We start from the raw sequence: 27,225 nt of genomic DNA, 5'->3' as shown, positions 1-27,225 counted from the left end.
TTTCAGCTGGAATATTTAGTACACGAGCATTCACCCTGTGTTGTGTATTTTAATGTCCCTTCTCTAGAGATTTTCTTGGTTATGTCCCTAAAGTGGAAATGATGTTGCTGGAATTAAACTTTTTGTAATCCTGCTGGTGAACGTCCCTCCTGACCCCAGGTGGGACTGAAGGAGAAAACGACCTTTCTTTCCATTCTGTCAGCACAGATAACCTGAAAACATTTAAAATCTGTTTCTCCTTCAGCCTCTGCAAATAGGAGGGGGGCTGGGCCAGAGAAGGGGACATAATGACACTAGACCACAGATCTGTGCCTGCCAGTGGCCAGCTGGAAGAGCGCCCTGTGCTTAGGAGACTCTCCTCTCCAGAGCAGCTCAGGGTCAATGAAGAGGATCAGAAAATGAATGTAAGTAAGCCCTAGTCCTGGCTTTTAAAACTTTTTCCTACAGTGGCTATGAATATGCTTGCATTTCTTTCATTGCCTGCAAGTTTCTGATGATCAGTATTCTACAGTTCCTACAGCATCTGGGATGCCTCTTGCAGCATTATATTTATTTTCCCTCTTCTTCCTAGTTAAGAAGTGGCTCATGTGACCTGTTAAATGCAGCATAATTGTTTTCAAAATCTAGTAATAGGTGACTACAGATGCTCAAATGGCCCTTTTATTTTCAAAAAACCAAAATGGTTCACAGCATGTGCCCATGCCTTTCCAAGAGGGCTTAAAGCACCCAGTATACATGCTAAAGAAAAGAACAGTGTGATGCATGGTTGGGAATAGGATAAAAATTATCTACAAGTTACCAGTGTGAACATGCAGTCCATGTTGATTGTGATTAAAGTGGTTACCATCATGCAGCTTTTTGGCTTATATGAAACAAGCTTATGGCCTACATCTACTCTCTCTTGGTTAAACAACATTTACTGAAGTTAGACATTTTTAAATCAGCAGGATCAGGTAAACTGACATCCAAGAGTTTTAAGAGATGACCAAGGAGCTGTCCGAATAGTTAATATTGATTTTTAATACTCCTTGGAGATTTAAAGGGGGTTGGACAAAAGTTCATGTCCTGCCAATATTTTATAAAGGGGAAATGGGAGGACCCAAATAACTATAGGCCTGCCAGCTTGACATCAGTCCCAAGCAAAATAATGGAATGGCTGATCTGGAATTGGATTGCTAAAAAATAAAAGGAAGATAACCTAATTAATGCCAACCAATGTGGGTTTATGAAAAATAAATGTTGTTAAACTAACTTGATTTTTTTTAAACTAAATTACAGATGTGGTCGATTAAATATATTACCTCAACATAGGCTTTAAGGTATACTAATGTAGAGCCTTGCACTCCATGACATGTTAAGTACCTGGAACAATAAAAAATCAATAAGGCACACATTAAATGGATTAAAAATTGCTGAATGATGGCTCTTGAAATGTACAGGCCGTCCCCGGGTTACGCACAAGATAGGGACTGTAGGTTTGTTCTTAAGTTGAATTTGTATGTAAGTCGGAACTGGTACATATTGTAGGGGAAACTCTAGCCAAACATTTCTCCAGAGCTCAGTTTTATTCTCCCACACCTCACTTCCCTCAGTCCTTTATTCTCAAGCTGAGGTGTCTGCTGAGAAAAGCCGCTCCGCGTCTCCCTGGTCTGCTGGGGGGAAGCAGCTAGTGCGGGCTTGCCTCACCCCGTTTGTAAGTAGGGATCCGATGTAAGTTGGATCCATGTAACCCGGGGACTGCCTGTAATTGTAAATGGGGAAAAATCAGCGAGTGGATAGGTTTTCTGTGGGATCTTCACCTTATGTTGTTTAACTTTTTTTTTTTAATCAAACACCTGGAAGAAAACATAAAATCATTACTAATAAAATTTGTGAATTACACAGAGTAGGAGAGTGGTAAATAATGAAGAGGACAGACCAGTGATATGGAGCAATCTGGATTGTTTGTTAAACCTGATACAAGCAAATAACACGTTTCAGTATTAGCAAATGTAAGGTCGTATATCTAGGAACAAAGAATGCGGGCCGTGCATGCTGGGAGGACTTTATCCTAGGAAGCAGTGATTCTGAAAGACTTAGGGATAGACCTCTCATCCTCTGGGAGCTGAAGTGAGAGAAGTTTGAACAGGAAGAAACTAAACAGAAATCGGGTAAGTTTTCAGGGGATATTTGCGTGGTATGGTAAATGCTGTTTGATTGTAATCTAAGTGGTGTTTCTGAATTTTATCTGATAGACAATGTCCAGAAATTCCAGATGAAAACAGTTAACCTGCACTTCACTATCCCTCAGAAATGGTGCACACATCTGGTCTCTACTTTTGTTTCTTCGGCCCAGTTTTCTCAAAATAGACTGCTCCAGATGATATTTACTTCCAACCTGCAGTCTGACTTCAGCGCTCTGTTCCTTCTACTCTTCTACCTTGAAGAATCTGCATTGGTGGAATGAAGCCGAGATGAGGTGGCTCAGAACCGCTTGGCTGTAAACACAGGGAGTAGAAATGAAAAGACAGGCTTTGCTGATTGTAACATGGGGGCTAAGTGAAGTTAATGGCTATAAGCAATGAATATCTCAGGCTGACAACCTGAGGGCTTTGCATAGCACTGGGACTCGAAGTGCTGCCCTCAATACTTAGCAGGCGTTAATGCTAAGATCCAAAACCACTCTTGGAAGGTGTGAGGGTCTGTGATTGAGCTCAGGATATGTGCGAGCGCTATGTCACCACTTGTGAAGCCATAATTTTGTTCATAGCTATTTATATTTCCATTCATATCTGTAAAATAAAATCTCGAGAACACAGGATGTCAACTAATCTGTGATGCGGTTTATCCTTCCTGCTCTGAGACACTGAAGCCAACAAAAAAGGCAAATGCAATAGACTAGTGGTTCTCAAAATTCATTGCACCACAACCCCCTTCTTGCAACAGAAATCCTTACATAGGGGACCGAAGCCTGAACCCGCCAACGCCCCATTGCCCCAGCTTGGGGACAGAATCAAAGCAAAGAAACAGAACTAAAGTTTTGGCGGGGCGGGGAGGGGATAGGCAGAAGTAAGGGATGGGTGTTTCCTAAAGATACTGTGTACTTAAGTAACAGTTTCTTCCGTAATACTTCAGTTCAGGAATGCTGGAGGTACCTTGTTTACCTTTGCTGCTATTTTTTCACAAATTGCATGGCCTACTTAAGGCCATTTATATAATTAGCAACATTTCATAAATTAGGCTTCATTACTTAGCCTACCATTACCATGATGTATTTTTAATACTTGCAAAAATGAATAAGACGATTGGTGATATGGTAGTGCATAGTTTTTCACAGATTCTCCCCACATATAGCTATCTAGTTTCAGCATAGTATTGTCCTGGTGTGGCCTTGCATGATCTTGCATGTATAAGGACATAATTAAATTGTGAGAAATACTCAATAATGCTAATATTGAGACATCTACTTCCTGTACTAAAGGCTAGTGATTTCTTTTACTCCTTGCCTGTCCTCTGCATATCCTCTGTGACATCTCATGTAGCCCAAAATGAAAGCCTATCCTAAATTTCAGTACACTTAGGCTTATAGAACAAAAATATCATATAGTCATGGAGAAATACGAGGTGTTGTTCTTGGAGACGCTGAAAGGTGTTAGGAATATTTTATTACCATTTTTCTATGTTATTCATTTATTTGTATTATCATGGTATCAAAGAGCATCAGCCATTTTATGCCAGGTGTCTGGAAATGTGTTCTATTTGTCTTCCAGCACAACTTGCCCTTCTGGTTTCAAAGACCGGGATGGCTGGAAAGTCAACACTTAATTCTAGCCCTAGGAATGTGAACCAGTGGCCATACAAAGCAAGTAATAGAGAAGGTTCAGAAAGGTCAATGTCTGAATTCCTTTCAGTGGAACTGGACTGATTAGATAAGAAGTCAGAGCTGTTTTTTCCTAGCTGTCTGAAAGCTTAGTGTGCAAAGGAGCAGGATGATTTCATGTTGTCCTCTGTTCGAAAGGTTGCACAAACAGACATGATTTCATATGCTACCAAAAGGTCCTCAGGTAAGGAATATAGACACAACAGGTTTAATGCCCTCGAGACTGAGGTTGCTTAGTGTTTAGATTCAGGAGACTCCCTAGAGTTTTGATTCTCACTTCTGTTGCCTAGGTTGAGTCAGGCATTAGGGCTTCCATAAACACATTCATACTGTCTCCTCTTCCTGATCACCTTTTCCCACTGCCTAGATTTTGCATAGCTCTTTTCTCTCTCACATATTATTTAGAGACATTATGTCTCTTTCCTCTTGGGTTCCCTAAATCAGTGCTGAAGCCAGTGTGAGAGCGCTTATAGTATGATTATCTGCATCTAATTTACTGTATTGGACTGTAAATACATTTGTGTGTGTACTAGTGTGCTATCATCACAAGTGTAAATTATAGTGTTTAAGCATCAAGTTTGAAATCCCTAGACTCCCTGAAACCATAGAAATCTCAGCTGGGTTGACTCAGGCCCCCAAGCTTCTGAGGCTGACAAACTGAGTTCTTTGAAGTTCACTCTGAATCTTTTGGATAAAACCTTTAAAGAGACACTTTCACAAAATGTGGCTGGTTTCAAATAGTGAATTAAAAGCATGTATGCTGTAGTACGTACGCCAAATTCTCTGGCAACAGCCCCTGAATATTGTAACAATGTTAATATTTACAATTTCCATGACATTCTCAAATTATACAACTCATGAATTTTATAACACCCAGACCCTATTTAAATATAGCTTCCTGTGCTTGTCTGCCGATTAGTTCCCCTGCTAATTCTTCTGATTTACAAATCATATCTTTTTCATTTTTCTCCCCTCTTATTGTATGAAAACTGCTCATCAACTCGAGGTGGTGGCTATACCCAAAGTGTAGGCAGTGATATGTCAACAGGAGGGCTTCTTCCATCAGCGTAGCTATATCTTCTCGTGGAGAGGTGATAAACTACATCAGTGGGAGAAGTTCTCTCATCAGTCAACAGATGGAAAAAATATTTTAATTCCTTTCATTTGGAGTTATTTTAGGTGGTATTTGTAACATTTCTGATTATTTTTTTTAAATAATCTGATTAAAAAATACAGTTGGCTAAATGAGAAAAAGAGAATTTGCTATCTTATGAGGATTTGTCACCTCATAGTACCTATTTCCTTGTCACTTTAACTAAAGAACTTGAGTTCCGTGCATTGGCAGACACATAGGTGGCAGGTTTGTATAATTTTTGGTGGTGCCCCATTAGCCACGCCCCCTGGCCTCTGTTAGCCACACTCCAACCCCTGCGCCTCCCCCGTTAGCCACGCCTCTGGAGGTAACATGCTCGGGGGAAGATGGACACATGACCAGAAGTAAAAGGTGTCATGTCACCCCTCTCAAAGGGCTTTTCCCACCATCCTCCTACCAACAGGGATTAGTTTGGCCTCCACCAAACCCCCCTCATGGAACTATCCTGGAGTGGCATTAGCCTAATGTGTATAACATTAACTTGGGGGCAGAGAGCCTGGGAGAAGTGTTCCCTCTAAGACTGTCTACACTCGCGGCTTTTTGCATAAGTACAGCCGTTCTTGTGCAAGAACCCATAGAGCATCCACGCTGCCCACCTGCTCTTGCACAAGGAAATTTACAGTACGGCGTGGTAAGAGAGAGCATCTTGCGCAAGAGCTACGCTCTTTTCTAACAGGTGTAAGCTCTTACACAAGAGGGCAGTGCGGATGCTCGGCAGGGATTTCTTGCGCAAGAAACTCTTTTGGCTAAAATAGCCATCGGTGCTTTCTTGGGCTAGAGAACGTCCACACTGCCATAGATGCTTTTGTGCAAAAGCACAGCTCGCACATGGCAGTGTGGACGTGTTCTTGCACAAGACTTCTTACACAAAAACTCTTGTACAAGATGTTCATGTGGAAGAAACCACCAGTGTAGACACAGCCTAAGAGTTTCCTCCCATGAGCAAAATGAATTTTGTGTTGTGCACCACTACTGAGTTCATGTGGCTTGTTTGGATGTGCCACTATGCACCCAAGTTATTAATAAATATTTTTAAATCTTTACCTTTTCTCTTTGCTGCCATGTCTCCTCCCCTTGTTCCATCAGCTCCCCTGGTGCCTGCTGCCCCCCCAACTCCTCACCCTCCTCTGCTGTCCTGACTCCAGCCCTTCTCTCGCCCTTGTGCCCACTCCTTCAGTAGCCCCACTTTGATCACGTGAGCTACCCCTCTCATCCTGTATTCTAACACCTCCCGCTACAAACCTGCCCTGCCTCTCTCCTTTGGTGCTGGATCCTCCCCTGCAGGTGTCTGTCCTTCTGCTTCACCCCCAGAATCTCCTGCCACCTACACCTTCTCTTACTCCTGCACCTTCCTGGTGTCTCCCCATTCCCTCACTGCCCCGCCCCCTTTGCCCTCTTTTTCCCTGATGCCCACCCCCTCACCACCCTCTGCCCCTGTTCCCCTCATGCCACTGTGCCCTCTCACATGACTAGCTCCATCCCGGCCTTCCTCATGTCCACCCCTTCTTTCAAGCCTTCTCCTTGCACCTCCTCCTCCAGCCTCCAATGCCCTTACCCTCTCCTCTCCCAGCATCACCCTTTCTCCCTCCCACTGACACCTCCCCTCCTGCCTTTTTCCTCATTGTCTCCACTTGGCCCTCTGGCATTTGTCTCTCCTCTACCCTGTCCCTTTGGTGCCTTCCCCTCTCTTCCCCCACTCCCCTCCTCCTCCGTACATGCCCCTTCCTCTCCCAGCCCTTCCCCTAGTTTTCTCCCTTCCCTTCCCCCTCCACACAAGCCTCTTCCTCTTTCAGCCCTCCCCCTCCCCTACCTTTTGCCTTCCGCTTTGTGGGGCCGGAGTCTGCGCTCCGTCCCTGAACTCCGAACCCACAACGCAGCACCCAGCAGTTTTAAAATCCCAGGCCGTGATGTTACGTCACACCCGGGCGTCTCCCCGCCCACCGGTTTGAACACGCTGTGCATGGCAGCAGCAGCTGGCAAGGGGGAGCTCAGTGAAGGTTGTGCATGGTGGGGCTAGGGCCGGGGCTGAGGGAGAGACACTCTGGGGCCAGGGTAGGAGGACACGTGGGGGGAGGCCGGGGCCCACTCCAGCTCCAAATATTGGTGGAGCATGGGCACCACGAGCCCATACAACTTGCTGCCCATGGGCAGACAGTCAGTGATTTACACAGGGTCATCAGTTCTGGTAGTATGCATCAGAAGTCCCAGATGAGAATGTTAAAATCTAAGGTTATGTGAGGCTTCCTTCACTTTGGAAGGGAAAAAAAATCAAAATTCACAGCTACAAAATGGGGAATAACTGATTGGGTGATAGTGCTGCTGAAAAGGATCTAGTGACTATAGTGGATCACAAATTAAATATGAGTCAACAAGGTGGAGAAAGGCCAGAAGAGAGCAATAAAAATGATAAAATGTTTAGAAATCCTGACCTATAAGTAACCATTAAAAAAACTGGACATGTTTAGTTTTGAGAAAAGAAGACTGATAGTTTTGTTCAAATAGAGGAAGTAATTCCCGTTAAAGAGGGTAGAGATTGACTGATAGTTCTCCATATCCTTTGAAAGTAGAACAATAAGGGTATGTCTACATAGCAAAGTTATTTCAACAGCTGTTATTTCAAAATAACTTTACCAGCATCTACACAGCCAAACCGCTATTTCGAAATTAAATTGAAATAATGGAGGGCTTATTTCGAAATTGGTAAATCTCATTCCACAAGGAATAGCGCCAATTTTGCAATTGCTATTCCTAGCCTGCCAGCCCAGAGCCAGCAGTCGCTGCACCTGACCCAGTGGTCCCAGCGTGAGCCAGGCAGCCAGTGTTAGCCAGCCCTCCACTGCTCCCCAGGACCAGTCTGCCAGCTCCCAGGAGCCTGCCTGATTCAGTGCGGAGATCGGGGACCTAATTCAGGTTTGGGGGGATGCCAAGAGATGGCCAGTTGTTGCTTACATCTCTTTTAAACAAAAAAAGTTTCACCCACTAGATCTAATGGAGCTTTTATGGTATGTTTAGATATCATTGTTGAGACACTGGGAGGTGAGTTCTTCCTCTTTCAGTTGTAATGTGGCTAAAACATGAGGATTTGTACAGCAGCGATTTAGTTTATGTGAACAGCAAGGTGATTTGAGTTAGTCTAGATGACTAGATTAGAATTTGTTTCTATAATATCATTTTATACTGAAGATGTTCCAAAATTCTTTATGTATTAATGAAGTTTAGGTCCAATATTGCAAAACCCAACATGGTTCGTTCCAATAGGCTCCTTTTTGGCAGCCTCAGCAGAGTAGTTAAGGCTTTGTCTTCACTACAGACTTATGTTCACATAGCTATGTCACTCAGGGAAAATCCACATGCCTGAGGGACGTAGTCGTGCCAGCCTTAACCACCAGTCTAGGCAGTGATATATCAACAGAACGGCTTCTCCCATCTGCATAGCTAACTCCTCTTGGGGAGGTGATTAACTACGTCAGTGGGAGAAGTTCTCCCATCAGCGTAGGTAGTGTCTTCATTAAGTGCTACAGTGATACACACTGCAGCACTGTAAGGGCACGTCTACGCTAGGAAATAATAGCTCCCGAAATAAGCTTATTCCCCAGGGAAAGCAGGTGGTGTTGTATCTAAATAACCAGCCCCTTTTTTCAAAATAAAGGTCTTGGTAGTATATACGCTCTGCTTGTTAGTTTGAAATAAGGGAAGTTATTTTGAAATAACTCTCTAGAATAGACATGCCCTAGGGATGTAGAAGAGTAAGTAGTCAATTAGTCGACTATCTGATAAGCCTAGTCAGCTACTTACATTCCCCCCAACTTGCTGCCTCTGTATCAGAGGCAGCAAGGAGGGGGGAAGCAGGAGCCAGTGCTGGGGGAAGCTGGCTTAAAAGCCAGTTCCCCCCCAGCACCATCTCTGTGGTGCTGCCTGCTCCCCCTGCCCTGAGCTACTGCCTCTGTCAGCATGGAGGGAGCTCCTTCTGAGCACCTTCCCTTGTCGACTAATCATGTAGTTGAGACAAATTGTATTGACTATACAATTATCCACTTACCCACCTCTTAACATCCTTAGTGTGGACCATAGTTTTAACGGAATCCTGTTACCCCTAAAAGTAGTCCCTTTAAATAAAGAGTAAATCGTACAGGTAGAGCAGGATTGGGAATGTTGTGTTGCTGATGCTGGTACCTGTTTTATGGACTTCAGTCTTTAGAGTCACCAGTCTGCTAGTTTAATTACAGGAAGTAGCAAAAAATCCTATTGTGCAGCTGTGTTACTAGCAATATTGCTGTATATAACAGATCTGATATTTCAATTTGGAATTGTAGTTTACAGCAGCATAGTTTTATATGAGGGTGAGTCTGAAAAGCACCCTAAACTCAAAATAAGATACACAATTTGTGTTCTGCAAATTGTGTATTTTATTTCAAATCTATTTTGAAATAGCTTATTTTGAAATTTGGTGCATCTACACAGCACCAAATTTCAAAATAATGTGCTATTCTGAGCCATTCATTATCCCTCATGAACAAGGTTTATCAGGATGGCAAAATAGCGCGCCTGTTATTTCGAAAAATATTTCGAAATAATGTGCGGCTTGTGTAGACACAGCGTTATTTATCACTGTCATTAGTCTATCAGGGTACGTCTACACTGCATAGCTATTTTGGAATAAAATAGCTGCACAGTGTAGACGTACCCTGATAGACTAATGACAGTGATAAATACATTTAGATGCTGTCTATTCTTTTTTCCAGCCTTCTGGTGTTTATTTTCTCTGCTCTATAACCCTAGTTTCCTGACGGTATGAAGACAGTTGATAGCTGAAAATAACACTTACATTTAACCTTTCACCTTTTATTGTTGCAGATATCGAGTTCCACTTATAAATATAGGAGTGAGGAGTTTAAAAGACAGTTTTCACATCTGCCAGATCTGGAGAGGCTCATAGTAGGTAAGATGTGAAGAAACCCACAAAACTCTATTGTTGGTGATAATGCCCAACGTTGCAGCAGCAGATATTTGTAAGCCAAAGGACTTCAGTGAAAGCAGGGGGAGTCTGTTTTGCTCCTCCCTCTTATGTGCACTAGCAGCAAATGGCTTCTCAAAGAAAAGCTTCACACTTCTTCATCCTGTAACCCTGGACCTTCTTGAAAGTATACTCCTGTATTGGAGGAAAGCCTCCATCCAGCTCTTCTGGATAAGGTAATGTGAAGTCTCTTAAGGTCACTTCTCCTACCCTTCCTGGACTTGGCAAAATACCTATTGGCAATGGTACATACGTAAGTTATCACCCGCCACAGGTGGTTCTGAGGAGAAAAGAGAGGCTAGGCCATCCTGAGCTGGATGTGCTAGGACAGCATATTGAGTAGACAGGCTCAGAAAGGGCTTGGAGAGTGTGGGGAAAGAGCAGTGTTAGAATATTTATTTGTGCCACTGGACACTTTTCTGGCATGGGCAGTGCCGCTGGTGAACTGTCACATATTGCTGCTTTTGACACTTAATGGTGTTTACTGAGAGGGAGGTGAAGGGCAGAATTTTTAAAAACGGAACTTAGCAAAGGTTAACTAGGTTTAATGGAGGAGAGAGGGTTAAAACTCAAGCTCCCTTGAAAGGAGTCTCAATAAATGGCACCTAAAAAAAATCATATTGCCCATTAAGGTGACACAGGGATTAAGTGAATCATTTTTAAAAATGGGTCAAAGTGCAACCCTTTTTCAGGCTGGCAGGGAGTTGAACACAGTGTTAGTGATGCCTACCAGTCCAGTTGTATTGTCTAGCTTCCGCAGGAGATAAAGTCCTAGAAACATTCCTCATTGTTGTCATTGCATGAGTCCTGTTTCTGACACGCATACACCACTGCCAGTAGGGATTTTGCCACTCATGAAAAAGTAGCAGTAGCACAGAGGATAGTAACACAGAGGCTCTCCTGAAAGCTTTTCCTTTGCAAAGGAGTCTGCTTTTATGAAGGCCAGGGTTTCAAGGGAGAAGAACTGGGATGCCCTTCTTTCCGAAGCAGTAAATAGCCCATGGAGCAGGGAGGAGAGAAAGAGACTGGCAGCACAGAGCTGTATCTTCTTCCTGTTGTGCTCTTTTAAAGGAATAAGGCAGATGTCTAATATGAAGGCATATCCCGTGAAAGGTGATATGCCATGGCACTTATGTCAGGTAGCTTATCTGGAAAATGGTTTATGAAAAGCATAATTTGTCCGAGCCAGTTCGTAAATGAAAGCGAACCAGAACCTCAGTGGTAGGGGAAGTAAAGGGGAAACTACCTCTCCTCAAAGTCATGGCCTGTCAAGTGTATTGCTAAACTTGCTTTGCTTTGAGGCCGGGTAGTGAACAAGAAAGAGAACTATACCACCAAACTTAGGAAAGACTAAACAAGAAATGCAGCATAACCAGCAGTGTCTTTCTGAAGGATGAATGCACCTCTAAGATGGATAAAGAGGCACTTGCAGGTAAAAACCTTAACTGTTTCTTGAGGTCATGTGATGCTAGCCAGCAGGCAACTGTTGTACATTCCCAAAGGCACTGAAACACCGATTTTTAGCCCTGTCTTCCCACTCTGACAGATGTTACCAAATGGAGAACTTAAAACCCATTGGATACGCTATCTTCTTGACTCTCTGCCTGCTGCTGCTGCTACGTCACCACTCCCTAGTATGTGACTGCACCATTGGAGACCCACCTCATAAGTACACTTTATCAGAGATAAATATTCTGATACCAAAATAATATGTTTTTTCAGGGCTTATCTGTGGCAGTAAAAAGGCAGTCTTTAATCCAGCAAGAAAATCTTGCTAGATGTTTGGTGTTGGCTACAGCGCAGTCTACATAGAAGCAGCAAAGTGCTTTAATGAAAAGAGAAATTAGAACCTTCACCCATTTGGAAGATGTCATGTGCTAAATCCTTACATCCCTCTCAAGCCTGAGTGGAAAATTAAGTTATTCTATACCAGCAAGTGTGCTTCTGTGTTAAAAATAGGACATTCTTGTGGAGTGAGTTCAATACACAGTAAAACATAAGAAATCTATTTCTTTAGAAACAACGAGTGGGCTTGTGGCACCTTAGAGACTAACCAGAATATAGGATCATGAGCTCTCATGGGCAAAATCCACTTCATCAGATGAACTGGAAAAGTTTTGCCCACGAAGGCTCATGATCCTATATATTTTGGTTAATCTCTAAGGTGCCACAGGATCTCTTGTTTTTAAAGTTACAAACTAACATGGTTACCCCTTTGTAATTTTCTAGTTTGAGTTTATTATATTACTCTCTGATAGAGATGATTAAGAAAGTGATTAAGCAAATTCTACGAAGCATAGTTTCTGGGATTTAAAGAAAAGAATTGTTGATTGACTAACCCCAGCAATATAGAACCTCCTCAGTCAGAACAAATAAAATCATTATTTTATGTAATTACTCTTTACCCTCATGGGAGCAGCATGCCTTTAAAAACAATCTTTTCTGACCTTCAGTCTTAAAACTATTGTTTTCTTGGTATAGAGGATTTTAACCCAAGTTGCATTAGTTATTGTTTATCCACAAATATTTAAGATAGAAATCACTTACTAATTATCAGCAGAAATGCAACTACAGTAATATGGTTTTTTCTTTTTCATAGTTACTCTTGTACATTCCTATAATTATGAAAATTAGAGATAAAGATTATACAAAGTGTCTGATTCCAGAGCTGTACAATACTATAAATTAAAAGCACCGTTTATTTTAAAAGTTTGTTTTCATCTTTAACATTTTACACATATTTTTACGATTAGGCTTGAGGGTTACTAGAACTGGGATTAATGTGTATTCTCAATCTTCGGTTTGCATATTTTGTGCATTTTGACATTCCATTACATATAGTCAGTTGCTGATCACTTGCATCACGCTCATGCTCTACTCTGAGGGGAATCCCATGTGTACCATCTTCTCCAAGCTCTGCAAGAAAGTATGTGTTTACTAATAGCAGCAAAACTGTAACCAAAAGAGGCAGCTGATTGGCAAGTGTATAAAGAGAAAGGAGATGGGGTGGACAATTGTCCTAGTGTGTTTGGTGGTGGTGTTCTTATACCTGCCCAAAAAAACTCTCTTAAACACAGAAGGACAACAAAAAATGAATAAAAGATTCAAGATGGAATTCATGTAAAAGTCAGGACACAGAATTTGAATATTACTCTGTTAGAAGACTGATTTGGAGAGTGTCCCTTTAATAGTTGCAATGCTGTCTGTTAACCTGAATTTCTTTAGGCCTATTCTAACTGTTTCTTGTCCGTTCCGCTTTCAGTTTCCCATGTATTGGCGTTGCAAATATTGCAGAGTAATTTTAATTTGCTTGAAAACATTGTTTCCGTTTGAATTTAGGGGGGAAATTCAAGGGAGTATTTGTATTGGTCCTCCGTTTGTAAAAGTTGTTGTTGTGTACTAAAGCTAAATTTTGACCCAAGTTTCATCTCACAATGTCCCTGTAACAATCATGGCCTCCTGCATTTAATTAACATCCCAAATGTATAAAACAAATTTAGTATTATACAGAATTTATATTCTTAGGGTTGGATTTTCAAAAGGGCTTGATGTTGTCCTATGTACTTCAGTAGGAGCTTTGAAGCCAGTACTTAGCACTTATGAAAATCCCACACTTAGGATATGTCTAGACTGCATCCCTCTGTCGGCAGAGGGATGAAGATTAGGCAGGTTGACATTGCAAATGAGGCAGGGATTTAAATATCCTGTGCCTAATTTGCATAAAAATGGCCACCACGTTTTGCTGACTCAGCACTTTGTCGGCAAAAAGTGGCAGTCTAGAGGGGGATCTGTCAAGAAAGAAAGCCTTTTTTGACAGATCCTGTAAACCTCCTTGCAGAAGGCATAAGGGATCTGTCGAAAAAGGCTTTCTTTCTCAACAGATCCCCCTCTAGACTGCCGCTTTTTGACGACAAAGTGCTGAGTCGGCAAAACACGGTGGCCATTTTTATGCAAATCAGGCACGGGATATTTAAATCCCTGCTTCATTTGCAATGTCGACCTGCCTAATCTGCATCCCTCTGCTAACAGAGGGATGCAGTCTAGACATACCCTTACTGAAGGATTCAATGGTGAATCTTTCTGCTCCTTAAATCACAGGGACACCAGAAAAGAGAGAAATTAGCTCCTTGCTGTCAATAATAAAGGTCCATTAATGGACAGTTCAAGATACAGTCAGTATGCAGCTAGAGGCCATTTCATAAAGTTAATAAAAATAAATAAATTTTAAAAAATCACCTTGATTTAAAAAGACCTCTGGCTGAAGAGTCCATGCCAGAATGTGGATATCTACTAATTTCAAGGATTTTTAAATTATCTTTGTGGGTTGTGATATTATCTAAAGGAATGGAGAGTGATTCATCTAAGAAATGCTAGAAATAGACAGTACCATGTGTGATTGGTTGTAGTAGTAGACAAAACATTGCCTTTATATTCTGCTACAACTTTCAAGTGACCTGAAGCTTGACTTATGGAGTCCAATGCCAATATTCTGTTTTTGCTAAGAAAATCAATCAGCAGTTCACTGATGGCCAGGCCTTTTCCCATACCTGAAAACAGAGGATGACATACGGTGTCCAAAGTCTGCTGGCCTTGCTCACCCAAATACTGTAGTTCCATTGCCTTGGGGAAGTAGGAGATTAACAGGACTCTTTGCCATAAATAAAGTAAACTGGATTTGACCCAATATCAGTTTAATTTTATGGAGTTTTCCTTTGAGTAGTGAAAGATATTCCTCTAATTTTGATTTCTAAATCAGAGACACATGGGTTTGCAGAAAAAAAAAAAGGTTGGTTGTATTGAATTATAGTGAGTGAGTAAACTTGTCTTTGTCTTCTTATATAGATTATGCCTGTGCTCTCCAGAAGGATATTCTGCTGCAGGGACGCCTGTACCTCTCTGAAAACTGGCTCTGTTTCCACAGCAACATCTTCCGATGGGAGACCACAGTAAGTTGTGTATTTGATTATGGGTTTTCTTAAAATAAATCTCTAATCCCTTTTCATTTTGGGGAATCAGAGCTGAAGCTTTTTGGTGGAGGGATCCTCCTTGGTGATGGTATCGTAAAACAATGGTGCTGGTATTTCAAAAGGCAGCCTGCAGTCATGCTTGGAGTTACAAATATCTGTTACACAATAAAATCAATGAGCAGCCTGGAAGTCATTAGTACACTAAGGTCGGTCGGTTCAAAATTGGGTCTATCGCTATCTTGGATAATTACATCTGATTTTTTTTGCAGGTACCTCCCATGTATACTTGATACGCCTTTTCACTCACATTCAAAATTTGACTTTAATCCTCTGCCAAACAAAGATACTTTGTGAAGATACTTTGCCATATACCGGCAGTCCCCGAGTTACGCGGATCCGACTTATGTCGGATCCGCACTTACGAACGCAGCTTTCTCGCCCCGGAGCTCGCAGGCAGCGGGACCGCCCAGAGCGCAGCGGTCCCGCCACCTCGACCTCCGGGGCGAGAAAAGCTGCTCCGGGTGCCCCTGGTCTGCTGGGGACCGTCTCCAGCAGACCAGGGACACGGGGAGCAAAACCGCAGCGGCGGCGGGGTGCCGCGCCTCTGAGGCTTTGCCAGAGCAAAGCCTCAGAGGCGCGGCACCCCGCCGCCGCTGCGGTTTTGCTCCCCGTGTCCCTGGTCTGCTGGGGGGGGGGGGGCGCAGATAGTGCGCCCCCCTCCCCCCCGCAGGCCAGGCTTTTGTTGTGGACCCTGGGGTAGAGCAGCTGGGGTGCTGCCGGGTTGGTCCTACAGGGACCTACCTGGCAGCCCAGCTGTTCTGTCCCAGGCTCGAGATTCAGCCGCTGTTGAAACTGATCAGTGGCTGATTCCAGGAAGCTGGGGGCAGAACAATTCTGCCTCCAGCTTCCTGTAGTCAGCCCCTGGTCAGTTTCAGCAGCAGCGGCTGAATCTGGAGCCAGTTCCGACTTACATACAAATTCAATTTAAGAACAAACTTATAGTCCCTATCTTGTACGTAACCCGGGGACTGCCTGTAATGTCCTTTTATGAGAGCATGGATCCCCATACCCTTATATCTGTTTTCACCTGGTTTACTTTGGCATTCCCTGTGTTGCGTATTTTCAGTTTAGTTTGGCTACTGATGTGGGCTTGCCTGCACAAACATTTTCTTCATAGTAAGCTGGGAAGTGATAAATAGTCTGTTTTCTGTATTTCGTGTATAAAGCTGTTGAAATGTTTTGTGCAAAATAATGATTCTTTTACACCGAGAAGTCAAATTCAGCCAGGGTATGTCTACACTACCCCGCTAGTTCGAACTAGCGGGGTAATGTATGCATACCGCACTTGCTAATGAAGCCCGGGATTTGAATTTCCCGGGCTTCATTAGCATAAGCGGGGAGCCGCCATTTTTAAATCCCCGCTTGTTTGAACCCCGTGCAGCGCGGCTACACGGGGCTCGAACTAGGTAGTTCGGACTAGGTTCCTATTCCGAACTACCGTTACTCCTCGTGAAATGAGGTGTACCGGTAGTTCGGAATAGGCACCCTAGTCCGAACTACCTAGTTCGAGCCCCGTGTAGCCGCGCTGCACGGGGTTCGAAGCAGCGGGGATTTAAAAATGGCGGCTCCCTGCTTATGCTAATGAAGCCCGGGAAATTCAAATCCCGGGCTTCATTAGCAAGTGCGGTATGCATACATTACCCCGCTAGTTCGAACTAGCGGGGTAGTGTAGACATACCCCCATAGTGTTACTTCACTGATCTCAATGCTGGAGTTACACTAAGGACTGGCAGTGAGGTGAAGTGTTTAAAAAGACATGCCAAAAGACCATGATGGGACATTTCCATTTGGATTTCCATCCTTGTGTGTGTATGCCAAGATGGCTTCCAGCTGAAACAAGCATAACTCTTACTGATTCATCAGAGGGAAGCTCTTTTTTGGATACTTGGGGGAGATGCTTATTTAACATTTTAGACAACTGCAGTTCAAGTGTCCGCTGTACTAATGTGCAGAGTACACACTGCCACCCCACAGCTCTACTGGGAGACTCCACAGCTGTGTTTGTAGACTCGTAGACTTCCGGGTCAGAAGGGATCATTGTGATTATCTAATCTGACCTCCTACACTAGTGCTACCCAACACGTGGCTCGTGGGCCGCATGCGGCCCTCAGCCCGTTTGTTTGTGGCCCGTGGGGTGGTTTGGGTTTATCCGGGGCTCAATATGCAGCCCGCGGGTGGGATCCTTTGAACATGGCCTCCGCTGGAAACACGCTCCACAATGGCGAGTCAGTATAATGGTCTTCTGTTGAATGCGGTTTAGTAGTTAAATTCCTGGACTGTCATTGCTCATTAAAAGTGCTGTCACATGGGTGGAAATCAGGTAAATATTGCATTTTATTAATATCAGCAGAACTGACTTAAATGGGGCCTGCATGTTGTGTAGTCTTGCCTTAATCTTTGTATTCATGCAAGTCAGTGTGAAAGAAACCATTTGCATATATATGCAACCACACTTAAGTTGCGGCCCTTGGCATGTGTTGTGAGTATCGTTGTGGCCCCTGGGACTTCTAAAGTTGAATAGCCCTGTCCTATATGTTGCAGAACTTCACCCACCCATTCCTGAAATAGACCTTTAACCTCTGGCTGAGTTACTAAAGTCCTCCATCATAGGTTAAAGACTTCACGTGACAAAGAATTCACCATGTACACAAATTGAAACATTCAAATGCTCTGTTCTCCATCTGTCAGGCTGTTAGCAGTCACGAGATATTATAGCAGTAGCAGAAGGGAGTAAAGATGTCTTATCCCACAAAGCAGCCACAATTGGCATTTCGATTTGTGGGGCCCAGCTTGTTGCCACGATAGGATTTGTGTCTTTCATCCTGTAGTCCTGCTGTGGCAGTGGTAAGCAGGCAGTCAGTTGTCTGCTCACTAATTGATCCTGGTGTGCTGGATGAGAACGTCCTACTGGGCTGGGCAGAGCTGTAAATTACAAAGCTTTGCTATGCTTGAGCTTAAGGCTGGTCCCAGTGGCTATGCCCTGCACCCTGCGTCCACTATGCTTTATTTAAGTTGTTTGGTATAGCTTGATGCTGAGTAGTTCTTGCATGTATCATAACCTGCCCTGTGGATTTCTGGGATTTAATAACTTTGTGTTTTTTGTATCTATTCCTATTCAGATTTCTATTGCTTTGAAGGATATAACTTTCATGACAAAGGAGAAAACTGCACGGCTCATCCCAAATGCCATCCAAATTGTAACAGAAGGTGAAAAGGTGAAAAGCGAGCATTTCCTTTCTCTCAACAATAATTCCTGGGGAGGAGCATTGTTCATTCCTGTTGGCCTGGGCCGGGGCAGACTGGCCCGGCGGGAGAATGAGAATTTCCCGGTGGGCCGTCGTCCAGTGGGCCGTTGTGTCCGCATGCTGTTGCCCCTCACTCCGAGTGGCTCCGCGTCTGTGCAGTATGCAGCACGCAGAGCCCCGACTCACCACCTGCACTGCGTGCCGGACATGACGCAGGGGGCGGGGCTTGAGGGGCACGCAGGGGTGACATTATGGGGAAGGCCGTACTCAACCCATTTCCTGGGCCTATTTTGATTGCCAGTATGCTCCTGGCCTGGGCAACTCTCCTAACTGCTTATATAGACTGTAATTATGATCAGCAAACCTGCTGTTTTAAAAAAAAGAAAATTCTTCCACACACAGTGTATATCACAGTCTGATCAGATAACTTTGGTGACTAAAACAAGTGTTTACTGATGTTTACTTGGGTTAGCACTGCATTGTCAGCAAAGTTGCGGGAGAGGATGTGCAAACCTATTTTAGTAGCATTTTAAAGACTAACAAAACATGTAGATGGTATCATGAGCTTTTGTAGGCACAACCAATTCTCTCATAATCTGCAGAAGTGGGAAGCCCAGATCCAAGAATAAATAAGGGAAGGAGGGAGGGGGGAGGAGGAAAAAAAATTGAAGGGGGAGGAAGAAAAAAAAGACAGTGAGTAGATAAGCTTCAGAGAAGTAGCTGAGTGAGTCTGTAACAGGAAAAACTTAAAAAACAACAAATAGTCTAGTAGCTTCTCCAAGACTAAATAGTTAAAAGAGGCTGATAAGAACCATTAGTTAGCACTTGGAAAGGAAGATGACCAACACCAGATCCCTTATTTATTCTTGGATCTGGACTTCCAACACTCTGGTTATCTGAAGAAGTGGAGATATATACCATCTCATAGAGCTGGAAGGGACCTTGAGAGGTCATCAAGTCCAGTCCCCTGCCCTCACAGCAGGACCAAGTACCATCCCTGGCAGATTTGCTCTACATCCCTAAATGGCCCCCTCACGGATTAAGTTCACAACCCTGGGTTTAGCAGGCCAATGCTCAAACCACTGGGCTATCCCTCCCCTACCCGAGTAGCTTGAGCCCAGGAAAGCTCATGATACCATCGACATGTTTTGTTAAACTTAAAGTGTCACCTGACTATTTGTTTTTTAAGTTTTTTCTGTTACAGACTAACTCAGCTACCCCTCTCAAGCCTATTTTGTAACATCAAGCTAAGTTTCAGTTGCAAAATCTTTATTACTAATGAGGATGGCCAGGGCCAGAAAGAACCCTGAGTGGCTTTGTATTGGCTTTTCCAAGCTAGTAACTAGTAATAGCATCTTTTTACTTGTTGTCTGAGTACAGTTGCTGTGGAATCAGTGAACATAACAAACACAGGGCCACAGGAGGCCATTTTAAAGGATTTCCTCTTCAGAGGGGGGTTTGCATTTGAATTTGGTGTTCTGCAATCTTTGTAAATGAAATGTATCCTGGGAAGACAGTTGCTATAGGCTAATGGGGCTGTTTTGTAATGGGTTTTGGTATAATTAGGAGCTTCTCCCTGCCTCCTGGGTGCTGCATTCTGCACTAGCTGTAGCTTCTGGGTGAATTTCAAAGGCATTCCAAAGAGCAAATTGCAGTAGATTAGCCTGCCCAGTCTGGACTGGGAAGGGAGTTGGCTCATCACCAGTTTTTCAGTAACCTTTCAAACTATTAGAATGAAAACAGGGTGATAGTTGCCTCCTGGGAGTCTGTTGATGGTTTGGAGGAAGGCTCCAATTCAGGGTGTATTCAAATATAGCTGACACTAAAGGAAGACTTTTGCAGTTGCAAAATGGGTCCCATGTATCTTACTAGCTTTTATCTGCTGTGAAGGACACAATTCCATCCCTGTGCTTGAGGTTACAGATGTAAAAAACTGGAATGAGTGTCAGTGAATAGGAAGGCAAAAAGCAAGAGAACAGATTTAACAAAGGAAGATGTGCTGGGATTTGGTGGGAAGATCAGCAAGAAAAAGTCATGAGAACAGTGGGTATAGTGGAGGAGGGTGAGACAGTTGCAGGCATACATGAAGATGAAGGTAGAGTGGGAGAAAGTGGCTAAGGGAGCAAATAAAAGATATAGAGAGCATTTTTTTTCTATATTGCAGTAGGTGCAGATGCCATAAAAAGCAACAAAAATGTTTTGTGTAATGTATAGATAGTGGGAACCTACCCCTTTGTACATTCTTCAGTAAGTATCTCCAACAGCTGTATATCATACTGACTGCCTCATAGGTATTAATTCATTTCTCTGGAGTCATGATTTTGAAGGTAGGTATGTTGTTTGACTCTCCCCTGGACATCTTAGAATGACTGCTATTTCTTCTAGAAACTGTACAATGTGGATTCCATAGGAATTCAAAAATGTAAACAATCATCTATCTTCCATACAGTTTTTCTTCACATCCTTCAGTGCTAGAGATAGAAGCTACCTCAGTATATTCCGCTTGTGGCAGAATGCACTGCTGGACAAGGTAAGGTTTTTAGAGTTTTGTTTTTGTTTTTAATGTAGCTGATCAACACTATTTAAAAAAAAAAAAGTCAAGTAAAGGATTACTGGCCCTGCACTGGAGGCTAAATGATTTTAGAAACAGATATGGTTTCTTAATGAAGTAATTCAGTCAAGAGTTGAAATGCAGGGGCATGAGATAAGTGTTCATACTCTCCCAAGCTACACCCACTTCAGATTCCCGAATGAGACTCCAGTCAAAGATCTTGTTTTTACATGTAAAAATGTTGTCATTACTTCTGTTGTTAACAACTTGGTTGGAATGGCAGAGCAGCTCCTACCTCTTTTGGGGCTGTTGTTTCCGTCTATTTGTAAGCTCAGGCAGGTATTTGCTGATTTGATTTATATTTGGTTCATGTTTGTAAGGCAATCGTTGTGACCATAAGGACTAGAACTTTTTTTAACAAATCAGCTTAGATTTGGAAAAACAAATTGATATAATTTCAAGAAAAGCAAACTAGGTTGAACCCTCTCCCAACCAGCTCCATAGTAGCTGAATGGAAAGAACAAAGAGGAAGGCTGAGTTACATACACGTGTATATTGGCAACTGCTGCTAGTTCGCTTGATTCAACTTTTTGTGTATACTTAACTTTATGCTTCTCCCTGAAAAGCAAAGAGTCAATGTTTGTTGCAAAGAGTCAATGCAAATACAGTAAAACTCCATTAGTCTGGCATCCAATGCTCCGGGACTCCTGATGGTCCGGCACCATCAGGAACCCGGAAGTGCTGGGGCAGTGGGCAGGCTTCCCCCATTCAGTTGCTGCTGAAACTGACCAGCAGCTGAATCGGGGAGCCGGGAGCAGAGCAGCTAGGGGGAAGCCGGGAGCAGAGCAGCTGGGGTGCTGCCAGGTTGGTCTCGTAGCGCTGCCCCTCGGGGCTGCGGGACCAACCCGGCAGCACCCCAGCTGCTCTTGGGGACGCCTGGGGCAGAGCAGCTGGAGTGCTGCCGGGTTGGCCTCACAGCGCCAAAGGGCGGCGATGCGGGACCAACCCGGCAGGACCCCAGCTGCTCTGCCCCGGGCTTCCTGGAATCAGCCGCTGATCTGTTTCAGCAGCGGCTGACTTGGGGACCCCTGGGGCAGAGCAGCTGGGGTGCTGCCGGGTTGGTCCCGCAGCGCCGAGGGGCGGTGCTACGGGACCAACCCGGCAGCACCCCAGCTGCTTTGCCCCAGGCGACGGGATTCAGCCACTGCTGAAACTGACCAGCAGCGTCAGTTTCACCAGCAGGCTGAATCCGGACACCTGGGGCAGAGCAGCTGGGGTGCTGCAGGGTTGGTCTTGTAGCGCCGCCTCTTTTTTTCCTTTTTTTCCTTAATAACTTTGGTGTCCCTCCCCCCTTTTTTCCTCAACAGAATTTTTTCCCCATTTTTTGGGGGGTGGGTGGGTGTTCGGTATTTTTGATTTAAACCATCTGTAAACCCTATTACTGGAGGAGCTCTATGCCCCTGCCAATTACAGGGGAAGGCTGTGCACCTGCATGTTTCCCTTTGTGCCCTAGAAAGGAGAAACATAATTTTCATTTTGGCATGGTAGCTAGGGAAGCTGAATAAAAGGAACCCTTTGGCACTAGAGAGCTGTGGTGGCAACATTTTAAAACCCTACGCCTGTCGTGAGTCCAAAAAGGAACATTTTGAACATTTCCTCAGCAAGTTGGTCAATATTTTAGAAATTATGTGCTGTCTAAATGCAGAGTCACTATTGAGCTCTCTGTAATATAATACGTTTCACAGACACTGACATGTATATTAGTAGCTTCTTTGTCCCATAGCTTCATAGTTTGTAGTCCCTCGGTGTCATTAATATCCATTTGTATTGTGCTGAGGGAGAATGAGCAAAGCAAAATCTAGTCAGGTATGTCATTAGAACCTGAACAAACACAGCAAAAGTACTTCTAATTTCTAGCATCAGTATAACTCTTCAGCTCAGGTTTCCATTTCAACTCCTGCAAGTTTTCTTCCTTAGCAGTTTTGGATTCATTTTCCTCTCTGAATTTGTTTAGTCAATTAACTATTTTGAGCATTATTGGGTGAAGGATTGCTCCTGAGGGCAATTTCATTGCCACAGGCAGGAGAGAGCTTTATAGGTGTGGGGTCAAGTAGCTAGAATTCCTCTTGATGCTTCTGAGGCACGCATACCAGGGCAATCGCTCTGCCACTCTTGCAGCCAATCAGTTCCTCAGTGCTGATGGGGGTGGGAGAGGTTTCTTTGTCCTGCTCCCTTTTGAGCAGCTAGTGTGGTTGTGGAGAGCTAAGAAGGAAGCAGAGACTGCATCCTCCCAGACTGATTCTAACTATCTCTGTGAAGATGCACGCTGGAATATGTGAGGGAGCGTGGAATTTCCTGTCTCTCCTCCCTACTCCCCTGCATAACTGTGACCAGAACACATTAACTTTTATCTTGAAAGTCTGCAGAGACACACAAAGAACTTCTGTTTAATGTCTCATCCAAACCTTAAGTGTGCAAAATGCATCCCCATGCTCACTCTGAAACATTGAACAGCAGTGTCTTAAACCGCATGCAAGACCAAGCACAAGTGTTGGATTGTAACATGTGACTATGTTTTCTGCCATTCTTAAATATATATTTTGTTTATCCGTTTTTCATATAAAAGAGTCATAAGCTAATTGCATGCAGTTGTTTCTCTTGACCTTTGCACCTGCATTTTGCCCAGTAGTCCAGCAATACTTGAATAATGTCTAATGTTTGTGAGCTGCTTTAAACAGCCCCTAAAAAACCCCAAACCACCTCCCCCCCCCGATAATTTTCTCATTCCTGAAGTTGCACTATCTTAAGTCATAGGGCGGGCAAGATTTAATGTTGGACCTGTTTAACACTGTTATCAGCCATCAGAGCTAGAAACAGAAGACTCGAGAATCTTTTCTTTCCAATGATGCAAGACTTATTTTCTAGTTTTAGAAATATCAGACCTTTTAATCCTGCAATGTTCTTGAGAGTTTTTTAAAATGCATCCGTTATCTTCTCACCCATCATGTGTACTAAGGCAGTGTGATTTATGAGAGAGAGAGAGGGATATGAAAAATAGTATGGTTAATCTTTTAAAAGCTCAACACCTTTGCAAATTTGGTTTTCTAGTAAATTGTCATAAAATAAACTGTGTAAGGTGATATAAACATTTTATTAGCAGTGAAACTGGTTTTATCCCACTTTTTTAACTCTGTGGATGAAAAACCTTGTATAGGATCAAAATCCATATATACTTGCGTGGTGGCTTTGTAACTATAAAGACAAAATTGTGCCGGCTGTTAAACTAGGATGAACAAATTACAGTATTTCAGCACTGAAAAGTTAAAGGTAGCAAGTGCATCAAGGACTCTTTCAGTAGGGCTGGGCATCCTGGTACATCTGGCTTTTCCAGTTACAACTCCTGCTGTGGCCTGGGTGTGCACGAACAGCAGTGAAAAGGTTAAATGAAGACGCCTCATCAGGGAGCTGTGCTCGCATTGCAGCAAACAGTGGCATAACCTGCTTCAAGCGGAGCTCTCAGTGACAAAAGCTGCAGCCTCTGCAGCCACTCCCTGAGATTCTAGACAAGTTTGCAAATGAAATGCTGCCCGAAGGGGCGTTGCAAAACTCAAAATGAGTGCAAGTCTGTCTCTTGCTGCTGAGCTGGCAGTGCAGCTTAATGTGGCTGCACGGAAACTCAGGCTGTGTCTTTAACAAGCCCTGCTTGCCTGCACTTCCTGAGTGGGAGCGGCCTCCGAACTGGTTGGGAGTCGAGCGCAACTTCCACTTGTGCTCCCAGCGCTGACACTGCCAAGCAGGAAGTGACAGAGAACCAGGTTTGAAAGAGCAGCACAGTCCATCTTTGGGGAAGGCAAAGGTTGCCTTAACACACAACAATGTAAGCAGCCTGGCTCACCCCAGAAGTGTTGCCACTCAGCAGCGGGATCATCTTTACGTTGACAGCTCAAGGTCCACTGGGCCTTGATTACCACCAAACTGCCACAGACTGGGAATTGTTCTTCTAAGTGTTTGGATTTGCTGATTAGCCAATGCAGCCCATTGGGCTCATCTGCTTCACAGACAGCTCTGCCCTTTGGGCGAAATTATGTGCGGCTGATGAAGGAGAGAGCTACAGCCCCAGAAGCACACGCTGCTGTCTCTTTCTTTCTCTCTGACGGTGTGGTCAGTTTACTGAACATCAATATGAAGTTGGCTTGAGTAGGTGAGGAGTTTGAGAATTGTTAATACAAGGTTCTCGCTATTTTTTGTCGACGAGGGGACAGATATTTAACACAGAGCAAATGCGTTTACTAACCGTGCTTTCATAATCCGAAATCTGCTGGTAGCCTTAATAAATCAAGCGTTGTTGGAGCTGAGCATTTTTAATATAACTTCCAAATACATTCTGCATCTGTGGAAGTCTCAAAGTCTAATAGTAATATAAAAAATGAAATGTGAGCTTTTGTGTTACTCTTTTTTTTGTATCTTTAAATTGCTGTCACTATAGCAAAACCTTACATTTTGGGTAAGCAGGGGAGTGGTGTCTTTTAAAAATGCATTTAATGCACTGGCATTTAATGATTTTTCTTGTAAATTTGTTCTTATGCTATTACTTCATAATGTTCGAGCCATTGATCTATGTCATGGCTGATACACAGTTTCTAGCTTCTTTAGAGACCATTAATGACACTCGTCTTTCATATCCATAAAGTCCTGCTGCCTTTCCCGCTTTCTTTAGCAAGAAAATGGACTCTGATACTGATTATTTACTTGAATATGGGTTTAAGTGTCAGGATCTTTTCTATTTCTTCACCCTCTTGAGAATACCTGAGAGCACTAGAATAGGTCACCATGCCGGCTCCACCACTAACCCAGGATCTGGGCCTGGCTAGCCAGGGCTCTCTGACCCAGCAATAGCCGTGGTCCTACTGGACAACAGATGTTGCTGGACCAGAGAGTCCTGGATTTTACAAATTTAACCTGTGATCACTTGCAATTTAAATAGGCCTGTCCATCAGTAGACCCCAGTGCTTTGTAAAATGTGAGCTCCATGGGAAAACTGAGGCACTATTATGTGACTTACTCAAAGTCATAGGGGAACGCAGCTGGGAAAAGCTAGATATATGTGGGAAAAGAAAAACTGTACTCTAGTGCCCTATCTTGAGAGGGAAGCAGTTTGATTCTTCTGTTCTAAGAATGTCCAAGGAAACATTGATGACAAGTGAAGAAATCCTAAGTGTGGCCATTAATACATTAGTTGCATTTTAAACCATTTATATTTTTTTTTTCAAATTGTTGTATGCATGTGGTTTATTTGTAGCTGAGTGCTAACAATATGCTTGGATAAAGAGCATGGGGCGCACAGAGAACAATGTTCAAAAGTTACTTAGGCACTTGGAAAGCTGAATCCAGCAATGAGACTTCAGCTTCTAAGTCCCTTTTGAAAAATGAGGTGAGGGGTTGGACTATACAGGCACACTGAGAAAAGTGAATGTGAGTTAACTTGTAGGTGTGAAATAAAGTGGATGAATTCAGTTGCCTCAAACCCCTTTATAACACTCTTATTCTGAATTAGCAACCTTTCAGTGAGTTCCGTTTTTAAGTCACTTTGGAAGTGAATGAAACTACAGTGAAGTAAGGTGTTGGCCGTTCTGAGTGTCGCCTAAACACTTGTGAAAATTTTACCCAAGGCGCTCGTACTGTTTAGGTGCTTGGATTCTAAGTAGTATTTATTTTGAAGTGTCACCTAGGAGGGTACGTCTACACTGCACGCTTATTTTGAAATAGCACTGTTACACTTCAGGGAAGTCTCGAAATGAGTCTGAGGCAGGCTTCCCTCGTGTAGATATGCTATCTCGATTTAGAGCCCCAGGAGGCACTGAGGAGAAATAACTTAGAATGGCGCTGGTGAGGGGCTATTTTGAAATAGCAGCAGTGGAACATCTACACACACCTTATTTTGAAATAGGCATTATTCCTAATCGAATGAGCAAAAGCGACGAGGAGTCCTGTGGCACCTTATAGACTAACTGAAGTGTAGGAGCATAAGCTTTCGTGGGCAAAGACCCACTTCGTCAGATGCAGACCCACGAAAGCTTATGCTCCTACACTTCAGTTAGTCTATAAGGTGCCACAGGACTCCTCGTCGCTTTTGCAGATTCAGACTAACACGGCTACCCCTCTGATACTAATCGAATGAGGTTTACAGATTTTAGAATAAGCCATCTGTTGTTTTGAAGTTATTTCGAAATAATGGAATTGCTGTGTAGATGCTTGCTTTGTTATTTTGAAATACCGCTAGTTATCTCGAAATAACGGTGCAGTTTAGATGCCCCCCTAGAGACTCAGATAAGATCAGAGACCCATTGTGCTAAGTGTTATATGAACATATGGAGCG

General features: G+C 43.4%; 1 protein-coding gene across 7 annotated transcripts in view; it reads left to right on the top strand.

Moving 5' to 3' along the window:
- Positions 1-27,225, top strand: part of GRAMD1C (GRAM domain containing 1C) — a 90,976-nt gene that overhangs the window by 29,142 nt on the left and 34,609 nt on the right. For 3 of the 7 annotated variants that reach the window (XM_014577702.4, XM_075906497.2, XM_075906512.2), the window contains 4 exons: positions 9,867-9,951; positions 14,869-14,972; positions 18,173-18,268; positions 20,748-20,828. In XM_014577702.4, the coding sequence (XP_014433188.2) occupies positions 9,867-9,951; positions 14,869-14,972; positions 18,173-18,268; positions 20,748-20,828 (366 nt within the window). Of the gene's footprint in view, positions 1-244; positions 405-9,866; positions 9,952-14,868; positions 14,973-18,172; positions 18,269-20,489; positions 20,626-20,747; positions 20,829-24,516; positions 25,051-27,225 lie in introns of those variants that run through there. The other 4 variants (XM_075906492.2, XM_075906488.2, XM_089772548.1 and 1 more) reach the window with 3 other exon arrangements.

The sequence above is a fragment of the Pelodiscus sinensis genome, chromosome 1 (assembly GCF_052426305.1).
Source record: "Pelodiscus sinensis isolate ZL-2025 chromosome 1, ASM5242630v1, whole genome shotgun sequence".
NCBI classification, from domain to species: domain Eukaryota; kingdom Metazoa; phylum Chordata; order Testudines; family Trionychidae; genus Pelodiscus; species Pelodiscus sinensis.
The sequence above is the reverse complement of the archived record's forward strand: the minus strand, read 5'-3'. Positions and strand labels throughout refer to the sequence as shown.